This window comes from Oxyura jamaicensis, chromosome 2 (assembly GCF_011077185.1).
Source record: "Oxyura jamaicensis isolate SHBP4307 breed ruddy duck chromosome 2, BPBGC_Ojam_1.0, whole genome shotgun sequence".
In the NCBI taxonomy this organism is placed as follows: Eukaryota; Metazoa; Chordata; class Aves; order Anseriformes; family Anatidae; genus Oxyura; species Oxyura jamaicensis.
Window position 1 is genome coordinate 136,713,241 of NC_048894.1, and position 18,409 is coordinate 136,731,649.

The 18,409-nt window shown below is 35.2% G+C and overlaps 1 protein-coding gene across 8 annotated transcripts in view; it reads left to right on the forward strand.

Moving 5' to 3' along the window:
* Positions 1-18,409, forward strand: part of VPS13B (vacuolar protein sorting 13 homolog B) — a 468,066-nt gene that overhangs the window by 269,579 nt on the left and 180,078 nt on the right. For all 8 annotated transcript variants that reach the window (XM_035319261.1, XM_035319264.1, XM_035319260.1 and 5 more), the window contains one exon: positions 2,466-2,577. In XM_035319261.1, coding sequence (XP_035175152.1) covers positions 2,466-2,577 — 112 coding nt within the window. The remainder of the gene's footprint in view (positions 1-2,465; positions 2,578-18,409) is intronic.

Sequence of the window (18,409 nt, forward strand, 5' to 3'; positions counted from 1 at the left end):
AGTCTGTCATAACATATGGTCTGTAACATCCTCCTTGCTTACTATTAAACAGTTTCAAATCGGTCAGACTGAGTAACTTGTGCTCAAGCATCATGGTCTTCTGAGGTTAATTTTTAACATGCCTTGGAATAGCAGGTTTTAGACAGCTGAGGGTGTACCTCTTAAAAGTGTGATGTTCAAATAAAACAAAAAGAGGTAATTTTATTTCTCCCTTGGAAAACATAAAGGAAAAATCTATTACAGAATTCAGTTAATAAAGATTTATATGATATTTATTACATGATAATAAATAAGATTTTATAGAAAATCAGTCTTCTTAAATACATCTGATTTCCATTCTTTACAATGGTTACTATTCCAGTTGATAAAACGTTTGCAAGGATTTGATATGCTTAGACTTTCCTAAAGAGTTTAACACAGCGTCTCATGGTATTCTACCTTAAATCTATCCCATTTTAATGTCTGTGGAAATATTTAAAGAATTCAAAATAGCTAACTAAAGGTCTGAAAAATGATTATCAGTTGGGAGTAGTAAGTGAAATCGCTATATAATAATATGAAAGTAAATACTAAATCATTGCTGTAAGAACTTCCCAGGAAAAATAATGTTAAGGACTCCATAGGCCACGCATCTGGATCACTGTACTTAAAGCAGTGTTTATAGAAAATGTACTAATTATTCAAATGCTAATGCTATATATCAAGTAAAAGATTATTCAGACTGCATCTTCAGGACTGGAGACTCTTCTCTGGAAAGCAGAGACTGAAAAGAGCCCGAGTCACAGTGGTTTTACTAAAAAGAAAGGAGGGAGATAATTGTACTTCTGCATAGGGCAGATGACGGAATATCATGTCCACTTTGCTTCTTGTTATGAAAATGGATATTGATGAAATTGGAGAGTGTGCTGGAAAGCACCAGAAATGTTAATCAAGTGCTGGAGAAGCTGCCTTACCAGGAAGGGTTAAAGGAGCAGAATGTTTTTAGCTTAGCAAAAATAAGCCTGTGATGAGTGTGTAAAACCAAGTGAGAGTGTGAGGAACGTTGTTATCCTTGGGTCTGTAAGGTTTTCCTAGATCATATTTGTACAGTGTCGACTTGCTTTCCCCTCCAAATTTTTAATATTCCTAATGACTGTGATTACATTTACTACATTATTTCCATGTTTCAGAAAGCTAATAGGAGATTTCATAGGTTAGTGAATGGAGATAGGAATTCGTCACCCTAAGTCATGACTCAGATCACCGCTCATCACAAACCAGATGAAAATATTAATGCTTGTAATTCTTTCTGGTTTAATTTCTTAATTTCTTTGGGGACAAAAGGATTTGACTTTTGCTTTTTAAGTAGATGAGGTTGTTTTAAGCAAATCCCTTACGTTTGTGTCTAAGTTATGTGTTGTAGCTTGTATTACCATTCCACTGCATATTTTCTGTGGTATTCCCTACAATATTTTCAAAATATTGTATTGGAATTTATGTGAATCCCATGATTTATTTATTATATCTGCTTAACAAGCTTGTTGTATAAGAGTCCTGCTGAATTTTCTTGAACATGGGAGCAAGTGTGATATTGTATCCTTGTATCACGCTGGTGTTGAAGTGAACCATTGCACTTCGGATGCTGAACTCTTTGAGCATGCATTACATGTTCTCAGGAGCTTCCCAACTGGCTGGTAGTCTTCTAAGCAGAAGCAAACTTCACGGAGTTTGTTTACTACAAGACGTCATACTGTTTTATTCTGGGTAGAACTTGGGTTTTCTGACTAATATTACCAGTGCTTTGAAAACTAAGAATTTGTGCACTTGGCTGAAATTTGAATATGATGGAGAGGAAGTGGAAAGCAAAGATCTTTCTTCTTGGAGTAATTTTCTTATTGGTGTGGAATTTACTGTCTGGTGCTACATCTTGTTCATTCCTTTTGGGCCAGGTTTCAGATTCTGTTATTTCAGCCCTTGTGATTGAACTTTGCATGTGTGTTGCAACCCAAATCAAATGCTACTGGGATGGTTGCGCTGTAACATCCTGCAGGTTATTTAACCTATAAAGGACCTAAGCCTATATTAAAAAGGGTGCATGTTCCAAAGTGCTTATCATGCAGGTATGTGGGCAGATAATTATGAGAACAGATCACACAGAAGTCTGTGAAATCAAAGTCATTTTGGGGAAAAAAATGAAATAAAAAAAAAATGTTAGAGAAAATAGAAAATCACAGATCAGGATTTAGTTGTATGATGAAACTGTGGGGAAGTTAAATGACAGTAGTTTTGTCTTTTATGTATCACAACAACAATATTGGTTTTATAAGTGTTGGGTTTTTTTAATTGTTGCTCCTGAGCAGAACTGAATCCTTAGCAGACATTCTTACATAGGTTCTTTTTTTTTTTTTTTTTTTTTAAGAAATTATTTTTCCATGCTTATGTGCATTTGACTTTTAATCAAACACATATTTCTCTTCTAACTACAGCTAATCCAGCAATTAAAGAAGACACTTTGGTTCTCAAGATTGGATCTGTCTCTATGGCTCCCCAGGCTGACAACCCTCTTAGCAGAGCTGTGCTCAGAAAAGACATTTATCAGTAAGTGTTGGGGGAAGGGTTTGGTTTTTCATAGTCTCAGAAAAATTCATTTTGGGAGAAGTTAATTGATCAATAAAATGGGTACGTGCAGCCTGTAAAAATACTTTTCACATACAATCTTTTGATATTCAAAACCAGGTTTTTCTGATTTTCTTCACTTGTGGGCTTTCAAATCCATTTAGACAAATCAAGTTCTTCTGTGAAGTGCTGATGAATAACAGAATTTAAATGTCAAGTCATTACACAGCTTAAGCTCACAGATGAGAACATTTTCAGAGGCTTTCTTTTATTCAGCTACTAAATTCACCTAAGAGAAAAGGAATTTTTTGTGACTACCAAAATGCTCAGTAGCCATATAGTGTGAAGGAGATAGATCTTAATAATATAAATGGTAAACACATATTCAAACTGTAGGATTCATGATGTCACATAGATCAAAGCTGTAAAGGAAAGCAAACTTCTAAGGAACTCTTTCCCAGTAAACATACTTTCTGTGAAAATGTCATGCTCTGGATTGTGTCACTAAGTATGTGCAAACCACACTAATCATATATAGGCAGCAAAACTGGGGAACATATGTAATCAACATGATAAAAGTAATATATGATCCTTAGTAGAGTTGGCACTGTTGCCAGACATGAAAGTATGGTTGCAAATAATACCAAGTGAGAAAAGTCACAGAAATACAGATGAACAAGTGTCTTATACTTCCCGCTGGTCTGTTTTTCAGATGTGGCAATATTTTTAACTACTTCATAGTGCTCTTCAATAGAAATTACAAACATCAAAATCTTTTCCCAGCAGTAAAACATTTACTGCCTAGAAAATGACAGCAAGTTTTACTTTTTGTCAAGACTGGGATTTTAGGGAGACCAATGAAATATTTCCAGTTTCTCTTCAGAACACTTAGAAGTTGTAAGAAAGTCTTTTTCTTCATATTTCCATTTGGAGATGCTTAAAATATTGTATTTGCTTGTATGTTTACTTATAGTAGTTTATAGTAGGATGTGATTTTTTTTTTATTTTGTTTTATTTTTTAAATGAGTTCGGTATCTATTTTATTATGGAGCTCTAATGGAAGAAGTCTTAAGCCTGGCATCAACAACTGTAGTGGGTGGCAAGGCCTGATCCAACCCTCAGTGTGCCCGCAGACAAATGAGATCTTCCTGATATTTGTACAGGCTCTCCCTGCTCCTACCCTCCTCCTGTCTAAGAACAGACTCGCATCTGATTTCTGCTTTGGGAGTTGCAAAAATAAAAGTAGGTTCCACTCTTCTCTCTGCAACTGAAAGTTTGTCAGCAAAATCCCCTGTTAAAAAGTGGAATCTGCGAGTTCCTGCTAGGGTAAGGTAGTTTCCATCACTTAGGGGAACTGTGTAATGTTCCATGTGTACACATCACAAGTCAGTGCATAAGCAATGGGAGGGATGCCATTTACATCAAGGTCAGTGAAGCTATGCCAGTTTACATTTTTGAGGCTGATACCTTAGCAGCTGTGGCTTTACCTGAAACGCAGGCATTCTGCGCTGTTCAAAGAAGTCACTTAGCTGCTTAAAGATTCTGCTACTCTTTTGCATTGTGTGTCTTAGGGTCTTATATACATAAACACATTTTCAGAAATTTCCTCTAACTTCATTGAGCATTCTCATTTCTCAGCAGCTGTCAAATGACTCAGTCTTATCTTTGTTCCTTTAATCATCCAATTATCCTAGCTTTAGTGTTTTTAAAAAACATTGGGGCAGAGTGTCAAGTTACTTGCAGAATTTTATGAGACAATATTGAAGTTGGTAGTGGGTGGTCTTTTGTTTTTGGGAAGGGCATTACTATTTTGTTATGTTTAAGCAAGACTCAACACTTTCTAGCAATATCAATGAATGTATTTTATCACAAAATAGTAAGATACCAGTTTGGTGTTGAAATAAATGCATTTTCTAATTACATCTGCTTTGATTCAGAACATACTGTAGTTACAGAAGCATGGTTGAAGATACGTGTTCGTTTTCTTACATGACAATCACTGGTGTTTGACCAGTGGCATTGAGTGGAGTTCACTTCGTCATTTGTCAGTTTTTCTTTGGAAAATTAGGTAATGCAATACAAATATTTTTGGATTGTTAGGGCTGGCAACACAGTCTATATTAAAAAGGGGGAAAAAAAAGGCAATGGAATATTGGGATATTTTTAACACATAGACCTGGTATTAGTATTCTGTTCTCCAAATACCAAATTTCATATATTATGCGGTGTTTTAACCTGCCCATGGTACAAGATACTGCATAGCCAAAATGTGTAATGGGAGAATCATAGTGCTGATACAGAATGCTTAAAAGTTAGATAGTTAAACGAAGAAGCTCACACAGAATGTGTAACTTGTGACTTTTGGTGAAAGATTTCTTAGTAAATATCAATAGAGGTACAAGTAGTACGATAGCCAGCTTAAGGGATGCTTAAAAAAAATCCAGCAGCCTGTTGATTACTAAAGAATTAGCTGCTACAGCATTCTAATAATCCCAACATGTCATCTTCCCTCTTTTTCCAACCTCTCTTCTCCTCCAATTTACTACTGCTGCTTTTAATAGAATAAAAGAAAATAAATCATTGTCTGAACCACTGTCTTTACAGTGTTTCTGGAGTGGGGATTCAAACTTAATTTGTGGTGTCACTTTGGTTTAAGCAGTCTTCTGTTTAGGTCTGAACTACAACCACATGCAATTAATGTCACTAGTAGTGTTTCATGAGAAAGAAGAATTTTTGTGTCTCATTTAGAAACTGTTCTTTTAGGAAAGGCTGACAAACTTTTTCATGGGTAATGGCTGAATAGAATTTCCAAATATCTTTTGAATTTGTCCCATAAATTCATACATGAAAAACTGAAAGTGCTCATTTAGCATTAACAGAGTATCAGTGCATGAAAGGTAAATCTGGTATGGCTGCGGGTCATATTAAATGAAACCGGGCCTCGTGAGCTGAATGTCTCCATCTGTGTCTTAGGAAAAATAGTTTACTTGCTTGACTTGGAGAGGGAACTAAATAGAAAATGGAATGTTGGAAACATAATGTGCCCCAAAAGTTTGGACACAAATATTTTTTCAGGTGATTATTGTGAGTTAGAAAGAAATTTATTGACATAGTAACTTCAGTTTTCTTTTACCGAATAAAAATTAGTCTAAAAATAACTATTTCCTCCAATTGAAAATGATCTAATTTTTTAGACCTATTAATAACTATATTAGACAAAGATGTGTATACCATAACAGTAAATATAAGACTCCTGGAAGAAGTACAGCCACTCCGTATGGGTCACAGTGAGAAACAATTTCTCCTCTTTTTTTTTTTTTTCCCTCCTAAGTCCTAGGAGTTTGTGTTTTTTTAATGATTCGTCATGACTTTATGATTCTTAATCCCCATCTAAGGTGTGTTTGTCTTCAACAAGCACAACCAAAATCAGGTGTTCTTGTCAAGGGACTGGCTGTTCTGTGCAGCAGAACCTGAAGTTCTTGTGATGGGGACATGTGAGCAGAATAAAAGAGATTTTGGATGAGGCAGCTGCCTAACCTGACAAAAGGGAGAGAAGAGCAGTGAATTAGAATTGTGGAGGAGTCATATAGTCAGAGTAAATGAAATTTCTGCTGAACCAGTGAAGGAGACAACTGTATTTTTGTGGCTTTAACTATCTGGTCATAATAAACTTAAGACTGGGAGGCTGCTACATGGAGATGATTCAGCAGGTCACAGAAAGAAAAGATGGTCATTTCTTACCTTGTGTGATCATGCTGTGTTTGTTTTGCAATAACTTTTGAAAGGGCCAGTTTCAAGTACATTTTACTGAACAGCAAAAGTTCTAGCAGTTTTTGGGAGGAAGAGTGCTAAGACAGAGAAAGCTCATTCACAAACCATTGTGGTGCTAATAGCAACAGCTTGTTTGCTTTGGAGGACATCATTTGGTTCTTCATTGGGTTCTTCACTGGGTTCTTCACAGAGAGGGTGGTTGCACACTGGAACAGGGAAGTTGTCACTGCACCGAGCCTGTCTGAATTTAAGAAGAGATTGGACTGTGCACTTAGTCACATGGTCTGAACTTTTGGGTAGACCTGTGCGGTGTCAAGAGTTGGACTTGATGATCCTTAAGGGTCCCTTCCAACTCAGGATATTCTATGATTCTATGATTTAAAATTTCTTTCTAGCAGTGAGCATTTCTCTAAAAACGCATATATAAATATATGTGAATATCTGTGGAAAAGTACTAAAAGGAGCTGTGTTGCTGATTCAGTTGAAGAAAAACCAAAGGGAAGCATAGAATTAATGAATGGTTGAAAGGGACTTCTCTAGTTCATCTAGTCCAACCCCTTCCTCAGTGCAATTTAGACTGAGTGGCTCATGTCTTTCTCCAGACAACAAATGATAATCACTTGCCAAAAACAAACAAACAAACAAAAAGGCTTTTGATTGATGCATGTAAAGCAATTCTGAGAGCGCTAGACCAGAAGATCCTTTTCTATGCATGGAGATGGCTGCGGGAAACAAAGCATCATCTCCTGGGGTAGCTCCAGAAGGCCACATTTCCTTCTTTGTGTGTCTTCATGTGTTTTCCCTTTGTTGTTTCCTCAGTTCTTTCTCTTTTAATAAAAGTGACTAATGTGGAATATCAGCGTGAATAAATTATAATGCTCTAAAGAAGTGGAACTAATCAAATGTGTCTGTAGTCATCTTAAGCAGTTTTCTGCTCAATTATCTCACATTGTCTTTTGTCACCTTTTTAGATTGCAATAATGTTTTTCTGTATATACAAACAGTGCTTAGTGCAATCAATGGAAAGCTAACATGAAAGGGACTGGATTTTTAAAAAATCTATGCATGTTGAGGGTTTATAGCAGGGAATTATAGCAGGGAATAACACTAGTTGTGCTAAGCTGCCATCAGGATTAGAGAGTATTAGTAAGAAAACTCCATCACAGGACCCAGCAATTCTGTTTCTCCAGCTGAAATAAGAGGAAATAAACCCATGCTTAAATATGAAGGAGCACAGAATTGAAATTGAGATTGCATTTAGTTCTATTTCAGGGTAAGGGCCCCATTATAACAAAGACTGTGAAAATTACCTGCTCTATTATATGGATAATTGCTAGTCATCCCCAAAATGGTCTCTTTTTTTTTCAAACTGTGACATGAAAGATTAATTAATAGAATTTTAGGAAATATCCATGAACAGAGAGAGTGAAATAAATTTGAGGTAAAATATTATATCGTCACATTAACGCAGTTTGTTGAGACAAAGAAAGAAATGACTGACAAAATGCACAGAGAATACAGACTGGAGGTGTTGGAGGCCTGCTTTATGAATTGCTGCTTAAGTGTTACCAAACTATCAAGTTTGGGAGATTTAGGTTAGTAGAATCATAAGCTTTCCTCAGCTTGGCCAATAAAGAATCTAATTGTTGTCCACACTCTGGATTCATCATTTTTGAGATCCAAGGATTTCATTCATGTCATACATCAAAGCTTAATAGTCCAGGTCTGAATGTTCCATGGTCATTTTCATGTGTAGATCTTTCATAGATCAAAGCATAAAGCAGTACTTGGACTGTTTTCAATTTGTGAATGTAAAATGGAAATTCTTTACTCTCCCTTCCCTCCCCCCCTCCCCCCCACCCCAAATTACATGTGAAGAGTATAATCATGAAAAGATAGCTGTAAATTACTTAGCATTTTTCTTAAAACCTTTCATCAATACAAGTCTTTCTATTGTAAATGTATCCCATCTACTGCTTTTCATTTTGGTACTTCACTGTTTTGCACTGTTTCATAGCTCAAACATTTACAAATAACAAAATCTTATTTCTCTTATATCTGCTATCTATCTTTATTTCAAGGAACTTTATCCGGAACGTACCTATACTATCATTGAATGCCCATAACTGGTTAACAAAAACTCTTTGGTGAAAAAAGCAGTAGTAAACAATTTTGTGTGTCTGTGCTGATAGTGCTGGAGTGAGAGGAAGGAAAGAATGATGGAAGGAGTTTATGCAAGAAGTGCAGACACAGCCAGCAATCTGCGTGGAAATCTGTTTTTTCTTTCAAATGTGGTTTGGAAAATCAAATGCTTTTCAAAACTTTTAAGCAGCACCCACGTCTATAAGCATCTTTTCTTCAGAAACATTTTTTGTTCAGTATCAAATTACTGTGGGACCATATTTACATTTGTAAAACCGTACCTTTAAATAATTGTTATAAAAAGCTTAGAATTCCTACAACTATAGTATGAACAATAAGGCTAATTTTTTGTTTTCCGTTTCAAACCAATTAACAGTTAAAATTCTTCTGTTTTTGCATAGACGCTTGGTATTCAGATAACCAAGTGATTCCAGGAATACATGCCTAATTATTTCCATTTAAGAGTTGATTATTTTATAAAGGCTCTAATGAAACTTATTTTCCATTTTACTTCATTTTTTAATACTTTACTGAAGTTTATTTGGTAGGCAAACAGGGCAGTAGCTAATGCCAACCTGAGCTTCTTCCTTTTTCTTTGCATAAAGAAAACAAATACAATATATATTTTTTTTAAGTGCATGAATAGATTTTGATGGAAATGTGAGCAGCTTATTAAAATGTGCATTTGTGTCATAAGGAATTAGGAAAAGTACAGTGCATCATGAACTCTCTATTGCAGTTTTTCTTTAATTTCAGAATTTTTCAAACAGCAGAGGTAATATAAAATAACTTTTAAAAAAAATAAATCAGTATTTCAAGGAGAGGTATTCCATGTATCACATAGAAACTGTGAAGCAGGGTTACACTAGCATCAGTTTCAGTTCTTTTCTTCCTGTACTAAGGAAGAAAAAAAAATACTGTAACAGTGAATGTTTTAAACTTGCTCCTGTAATTTATTTTCTAATTCTTTGAAGTTCAGACCAATATGTTTTCATGCATTGACATACTAGCTTGATTGTTTGTTTTCAAGAGGCTTGTCTCTACATTTACAGTATTACTTCTTAAAATAAATAAATAAATAAATAAATAAAATATATTTTTTTTATTTTGTGTTTAATAATCTTAGCTTTTTTAATTATCACATTGGGTTTTAAGGCAAATTATTCCCATTAACTCTTAGGTTCTAAATATTGCTTTTTGCTACTGCAGCTGAACCCTGGCTGCTTGTTTTTTTGTTTTGTTTTGCATAAAGATCTTAGGAAAGTCTTCTCTCTTTTACATAAATTTCCAGAAGTTCTATCTGGAATTGGGTTTGGAAGTTACATTTTCCTGCTTTACATTTCTCTCTTCTTCTGTCTTTAGTGGAGGGGAAAAAAAGTCTACCTAGACCTTTCCCCCAGTAAAATATTCAATATATATGGATAGCATTACATGGAAACATCACTGCTAATTAACATTGGCATGTTTGAGGCTGTTGCAGCAGTTATTAATTTAAAACCCTCAGTGGAAACTAATTGTAAAATAACAGCTGGAACTGCCCATTTAATTTCAAAAATGTAGCTTGTTAATTATCTAATACCAAGAGCTATTCAAAGCTTCGTTTATATTTGGAATTCAACTTTTAAAATGTTCAGCTTTAACCATCAATCTTGGTTTTATTTGAGATTTCTTCAGTTGAGCGTTTTACTGGAATAATACATAACTAATTTTTACTGCAATAATACATAACTGATTTGGCTAAATACATATTTTTAAAATAATTTATTTCCCTTATACTGGTCAAAATCAAATACATGTCAAAATAAGTAAAGCATTCCTACAGCTTTACTTTTCTCCTAAATTTCATCAGGTTGATCACTGTGCGTTCAATACATAGAGCCACTTTACATTTTCTGTTTCACTTAGTAGCACTGTTTTTTTTTCCTCTGATTCCTACAATGATTTTGAATTTCTTTGTGCAGTTCCTTATGGAAAACAAATTGAAACAAGCTTTATAGAAACACTGCTATCAAGGAGCATGGCCATTATTATGTCATTTAAACATCCATTTGTTGTTAATCAGGGCAGCTGTTTCGTAAACCTTATTAAATATGTCAGGAAAATAAACTGTCAAGTAAATGTCAATAAAGAATCTATTCACACGACTAACCAATTCATTCAAACACAGCAAAGGTGAAATCCATTAAACTGCTGAAGTTATTTTTTGAATTCTCCTAGTAACTCTCATGCAATGTGTACATTGAAAAAGAAAAGTTTTCAATATTAAAATAGCACTCCCCCCATTATTTATTGTTACTTTCATTTCCGCTTTACTAACTTAATGTATCGGTTTTATCTGCAAAGTTTTGCCTTGTTTTCAGTTGAGTACGCTGCTTCTGATTTGGCTGAGATATTTGCACAAATGTCTTCTTCGCCCTAGCAGCATCCCAGCCCTTCATGGGGAGAGGGGAGGAGGAAAGAAGTTAATTTCTTGGAGGTTCACAGAGATCTGCTTATCTGTGTCAGAAAGTGCAGATCCAGAGGCTGGCAGTGATTTCTTCAAAGATCTTTCAACTTCTTCAGGTTTGACCTAGAAGATCATGGAAACTTTCCCATGTGTTTTTAGAGGGACTCCAACATGGAGGTATGGTGAGGAGAATCACCGTGAGCTTGGGCACTTCATGGAGGTGCTTGCAGGTTAGCAGTGCACCGCAATACAGTGGTATCCCATGGCCTTGTGTGCCACTTCCAGGTCAATGACTGACCAGCTGTGACTGCACACACAATTCAGCAGGCAAATAGGATTGTAACTACCTCATGTTCCATGTACAGGCCTTGTTTTGGCTGTTAGCCTCACTTCCGTTGCTAGTTGGTGAACGAGTTGCTGCAGTAGAGTGAAGATCTCAGTGCCCAGGCCAACTGCATTTAGTTTTTCTGGTAAAGCTTTTGACTTTACAGTGTGGTTATGATTGTTTCATTATTTGGGTATAGCTCATTCTCACTAATAACTGTGTATAATTTCAAACTGAACTGGGAAAGGCTCTAGACTTTCTTTAACCCGACCTGCAAGCTCAGGTCAGGCTGTGAGTATGGGGAGACAAGCATGAGAGAAAAAGAGTCTGCAAAGTGTGCAGTATTATACTTCGTATGATTTTCATAGTGTCTACTCTCTTTCTGTGACTATTTAAGAAAGCTACCATCAATGGACAGTTGAAGATCAGACATAAATAGCAGTTGAAAAACACGACTTCCACAAGGACATTGCTTTCTCTGTTGTGCCAGTGCATGACACTTTGTTCTGTAACAAGGTTTCTCAGCTATGGGTGATATTAACTATTGCAAAGTTGACACTAAATTCAAGATACACAGCAACGTGAACTCAGTTTCCTTTGTCTTCTGATATTTCTCACTGTCTCAAATACTGTTTTAACACAGTTATATAGCATTTGTTGTAGCACGTATGGAGCTTTCCACATGAAATTGCTATAACTTCAGTTTAGAAATCTGTAATATATTTACGGTGTTTGAATGGGGGAGAAGAGATTATGATTTCTTTTGTATGTACTGCTTTGAGGTGCTGTTATAAAGTCATGTTTTTTTCCATTTCCTGACAAAAAAGCTGCAATTCTGCTGTGATTAAGCCTATTATAGCAAAGCCAATCAAAATAAAATCCAAGAATTGTTTGAATTATGGTTAGTTTTAAACCCCTTAAACTTCTCATTATATTCCGTTACCATTTTACAAACTTAATTGCTCATTATTTTGAACTACTTGCCTTGCTTTTTCCTAATCTTTAAATGATTGTTATGTATATTTCTATGCATAGTTTTTTGATTTATTTATTTTTTAATTGAGACCTTAGGTTTTTTGCAATTCTTGTGTTCTGCTACCAAGGAAGAGTCATTTCTTCTCCTTCTTTCATAATGTTTTTGCACATTTTAAATGAACCCCTTAGAAGTCTTGTCTTTGATTCTCCTCAGAAAGCACTAAAACACACCTACTTCACTGAAATTTGGTTGTATAACTATTTACTTCCCTCCCATTTGAAAATATGAGAAGAACTGAAAGTCTGAAAAATACAAATTCTTGATTCAGCACAGGGGATAGAAGACTGGATCATGTCTGAGTTTCTTTGGAGAAGCCCGGAGTAGAGTGGATGTAACATTGACTTTTAATATTATTTTAGCCATGGTCTTGGAATCATAGAATAGTTTGGGTTGGAAGGGACCTTAAAGATCATCTAGTTCCAACCCCACTGCCGTAGGCAGGGACTCAAAGCACAACTTTGGACAAAGTCTTCTTTGGACAATGAGTTTTGTGCCCACCTAGGCTGCAGATCTGAATTCAAGCTCTTCTAAGACACACTCCTCTTTGCAGCTCTGTGGCATTACTGGTTGTACTTGTGTGTAGAGAGCTTGCTGAGGGAGCTAAATGAGCTCAGAATGTTTTGGAGGCATCGGGCATTTATTTTTCTTTCAGTCAGGTCATTCCCCTGAACCCATTTATTGCATAATCACACAAGGATTAGCCCTGGCAAAAGGGTAGGATTGCAGCAGCCTGGGCTTGCAGCAGCTTAATCCACCATCATGCTCATGGCTTTTGAAACACAGCACAGATTCTGACACCATGAACTAGGAATTTTAATAAAATTCTCAGATTGAGCATTGGCATTATTAAACATACTGTAACAGTTTTAAAAGGTAAACAAAAAAGGCACAGAGACAAAGAAAAAGGACATGAAATAGCATTTAAAAATCCCAGGATACCTTTCACAGTTTAGATAGTCAGCAACTTGAATGCAATGAAAAATTTTGCAGATAAGCTGTAAAACTGAAAAATAAAAGGAAATCTGAAAAGTAGAGTTATTTATGTGAGTTGTGTTGTATGTTTTATGTCATAAAGCAACATTATTGCAGTTTTTACATTTCTTTCCTTCTTTCAAGTTACCTCCCTTTAATCTTCCTGTTTCTTTAACCTTTAGTTTTAGTATTTTGCCTGTTACTGTAAAATACTGGGAAGTAAGAGAAAGAGGTGTCTGGTTTTCTATTAGTGTGGGGAAAATAATTAGTTGATCCTTAGGAATTAATGCAATTTTAAGAGATGGAGTGGTCTCACCTATACAGATTACTTAAGTTCAGTAAAGTTTGTTTACTTTATGCAAACTCCTTAGTTTCTTCCCTGGGTTTCCTTTGCTGATTCTTAAAATAAAATAAAATAATTGTGTGACCACTTCTAGTTTACTTTTTCTGTCTTATATAGTGAAAATTAACATCCAAAGGTCATGGCTGTAGTAAATAATTTATTCTAAAATAATTCAGGAAAACTTTTAAAAACTTATTATTATATTGCAAATGTCTTCTCAATTGTTTGTGAGCAATTATAATTTCCATTACATTTGGTTCAACAACTGTTTTGTTTGTTGAAAAGTATTTTCCAGTAATATATAAAACAGACTTTTTTCTTTGTAGTATTTTTAATTATGACAGGATCTCAAGTTAAATATAATGCAAGTTCTGTGCTTCTGTTACTGGGAAAACCATATCCCATTTGTAATGAGACATTTGTTAACTTCTGTATACAGATTGCGGTTCATTCCATAGATATTTGTGGGTTCTCTGATGTCCCTCACAGGGTTTTTATCTATGACAAATTCATACCACAGTTCTTAAACTACTTTTTGGATAGGAGATCTTTTCTTTTGAAAAACAGTTTGCTCAAGTCTGTTACATTTAACGTTTTTAAGTACTTTGGGTTTTGATTATTTAACAAAAAAAAGATTATCAGAAGTATACAGGCTAATTATTTATTAAGTTAGTTCAGGAAAGATATTTGAACATGGGACTCAATTCAAAGCTCCCATGGTAAAATTGAAGCCTAATTGCAGTTATCGTAAAGAACTCAAATTGTAGTATTTAAGTGAGTATGATCCCTGGCCCTTACTGATTTTCCACGAGAGCTGAGTGCTCAACCACCCTAAGTACAAACAAGAGTCATGCTTAATTGCTATTAAACCTGATTATGATGCAGATAAATACAGATTTAAAAGTAATATACAGTGTTCTTGTTGCATTTCAGAGGCTATTCTTTGTATGTCTGTGTGTCCTTAAAGACATAAATCCATTAGTTGTTTTTTTTTTTGTTCATTTGTGGCTTTTTTTTGTATGTTTGAGAACTGGTTCATATATTCTATTCTTATGGGGTCTGTTAGTTGTAGGACACAAAGATAAATGTAACATTCTTCAGCCTCTCAAAACATTTTTCATGCCCTCTGGTGCTTTTGGTAGTTGTTGGGTTTTTTGTTTGTTTCTTGTCCCTGTGAGAAGGCGATGGCTAATGCTGGTATGTTAATGGCTAACACAAGTGTAGGTTGAGAGTAATAACATACAGGGATAGTGTCAGGCATCTCCATTGAATTCAATGTCAATGATTGACATAAATCACAGATACTACATTGTTCTGACATGATAGTCTGATAGTTTTTCTCCAGCAAGTAAAATAGAAACAGGTTCGGAAGTGATCTGAGTAGGACATAGGAATATACATACATAGATATATCCTGTCTTTGCAAGACAGAACCAGAATGGATTTGAACTTTTCCTGATAACCAAAGGTATTTAACTATCGAATAGTATTATTTGATCTTTGTATGTGACAGTTTTTCAAAGAAAAAGAAGAAACTTGCAGATTAACAAATCCAGCTGCAAAGCAGATCTGAAAGTTCTCCGTTTCCTCATTTAAGGCAGGATACGTACAAATATATTCAACAAAAGTTGAGAGGAGGGCAATTCTCTGTTATGTGCTGTCTCAGACCATTATCATATATGCCTTATTCTTCAGAAAGCTTGCAATGGTTTTCTTGGTTCTTGGCCCCCCCCAGAAATCCCCACTATATTATGTAACTGCAAGAGTTGTGAAGTTACTTTCTAAAAACAATTTTAACAAATTTATTGCGCTCCTCATGCATTGCAGCTTATAAAAATAAGTAATTAAAAAGTATTTATTAAACTGGACTCAAACAAAATGCAGATGACAGAATTTGCTGTTTCCCAAATGGGCACTTAAGTGGGCAGGGTATCTGTGTGTATGTCTGCGTCTATGTACTGTCCTTGCAGTATTATTTTATTTTTTTTTAGCTCCAGGCAGAAAGTAAAACACTGAATTTTCTTCATAGCCTCCATCATTTATATGTTTTGGGTGCCTTGTGGAGTTTCTCGAACTCCCTGACAAAGTACTGTAAATATACAGGGATTTTTCTAGTAGATGAGGATTAGTCTTGCCTGACATCACACTGTAAGTGGAGCTCACGTAAAACCTCTGTTCAAAAACATCTTTGACAGCTTTGTGTATATGCTGTAGGCTTTAATAGGCTTTAAGTGATTTACCGTGAAGGTTTTCTATTTAATGTTTAAAAAAGCAGTGGTGTATTCTGTGGCTTCCTATGGTGGGAGGTAGGCTTCTAAGAATGTATTGTGTCCTGCTGCCAAAAGCTGCCTCAGCAACAGTTTATCATTAATAAGAATACTATTGAGTGTAGGCTTTGGCTATTTTTGTCATGTCCTTTACCTGTTCCATATGATTCTTTATGATTTTTGTATATTTTATACTTTTGTACTAATGATGAGTTTTGAGGTCAGTTTCCTACCAGATTCCACTTGTTCTGTTTTTCACCTTTTAAAGAATACTCCAAATATGTTTAAAAACCTCCACATAAATACCCCTTTTAAGATAGTGTAGTCTGTGGGCACATAAAAGTTTACTGTCAGAAACATCAGTTTGTTGGTATCACAGTTAAAGGTTTAGCAGTAGTACACTATCAAGACAAAAGCTATCAATTTATTTTGTCATAGAAGAAATAAATCTAGTGACTTCAATCTCAGATAACTGCTTGTAAATGTAAGTTGCAGTAATTGCATTTAATAACGTGAAAGATTTAGTGGTTTTACAGTAGACTGAAGGAATGGGACTCAAAATGTGTTGTTTATATTCATAGCTTTTTTTACAGGTTTTATGGCAAGAATCTGTGTATCAGAATTTTTATTTGTAAACTGACTTCTCAAGGAGATCTCTCCTGAAGCTCTGCTGCATCCTTCCACATCTTCTGAATGTTTCACTAAATTAATTAAAAATGTTTGGGAAAAGAGAGAGGGAGAGTCCCTTTCAGTGATGTGCACAATACCTCTTAATGGCTTTAGTCTCCTGTTTGATTGGGCTTTTTAAGAAAGCCTTCCTAGATCTCTATATGGAATTTGATACTTCTTGTCAAAAATTGTTAGTACTTGAAAACTTTATTTGGTGGTAGTATGTCAAGGAGAATATGCTTGACTTTTAGGTGTGATTCAGATAGTCATGCTATGAGAACGATTAGAAACGATCTTGTAAAGAGGAAATGAGTTCACTAGTAGTAACGTATTTAAAAGCTTTACCTTAAGTCCCTAAAAGAACTGGTGAAATACCTTCAATAGGTATATTGTAATCTCCAAAGTCAAAATATACTATAGTGGAGCACTCTTTTCCTCTCCTTCAGTCTTCCCTCAAAGCCAGAGAAAAATTGGAAAATGATGGTGCAGAAGCGGTTTCACAATGGAGATGGCTGTTCAAAGCTTTTTCAGAGAGGAGAAAGAATCCACCATAACGTCATGGGGAATCTGGAAGTTTTGGGGACTACATTTTTATGGTTCTCAAGCATTTGACAAGAAACCTATAAATGTCCAATACAGAATAATACAAGAGCAGGCAGTTCAAGGGCACTCTGTTCAAGAATTCTCTAAACAGAGAACTTAACAGATAATTTGTGTTTTATCCTGTGTTTTGATAACAACATCTTGATTGTTCAAGTCCCAGAGTTCTATGAAAAAAAAAAAAAGATAAGAGAAACAGCAGTTTGGAAAATTACCTTTCAGACTCTTCATTCCTGTAAGAATTAAAATGAGCATGCTTGCATTTAATCAATCTGGGATGCTAGTTAGTAATTCATCGATACTAAATTTGCTCTAGAAAGAACTAGACATGAAACTAAAAGAATCATTTCTTGTATAACTGAGGTCTTGTATATAGGTTAGCTTCTGTCTGTGTAGCAAGAGTTTCTGCCTACAGGCATGTGAACTCAAGGCTGTAATTCTCTCTTACAGTGAACTTACAGTGGTAGAATTTTACAGGCACTGATGATTTTGCATTGACTTCTTTGAACTGAGAATTTATTCATTATATAGGACATAACTGAAGAAAAGAAGTAAAATTGAACTTAAATCACAAAGGGAAAAGGTCAGACTTACAGATACAAATACCCAGGATGTAAACTTAGGAAAACCAATGTCAGAGGGTAAAACATCTTTGAGAAAGAGGAAGGACTAGGAAGAGTAGGGGTACACCAAATTCCTTGCCTGAAAACACAGTACGGTAGATGCAATTAATATGCAGAGATTCGTCATGTCTAAAGAGGTGACTGTGGTAATTATAAAAGGAAATTTGCATTCACAGGTTTATCAATATCATGAGAAACGAGTAAATTTGCAACCTAAATTAGAAGCAGGAAGAGAGTAAATGTCTGCTAAAAAAAAAAAAGGGGGGGGGGGTTGTTATGAAAAAAAAATCAACATTAAATCAAATCTGATTTTCTCAAGTCAGGTAATGGTGTTTTCAACAGGAAATGTATAAGCTTCCTAATTGGGTTATCAGTCAGTCACTTGCCCCTGTTTGCTGCGTAGGTGATTTTTACTTCCTTTTCTAAAGCTGTCTCAACATCTTTTTAATTTTCCACATTCCACTACAAAAACATGTCAGTGTTGTGAGCTTGCCCGTGTTCATGTTTCCATCCAGTCACAGTCTTGGTACATTCTTGAGACAACCCAGATCTTACATATTATGTTAGTGAATCTAGATAAATTTCAGTATTGAAATTCAAGCACAAATACAGGCTAGGCA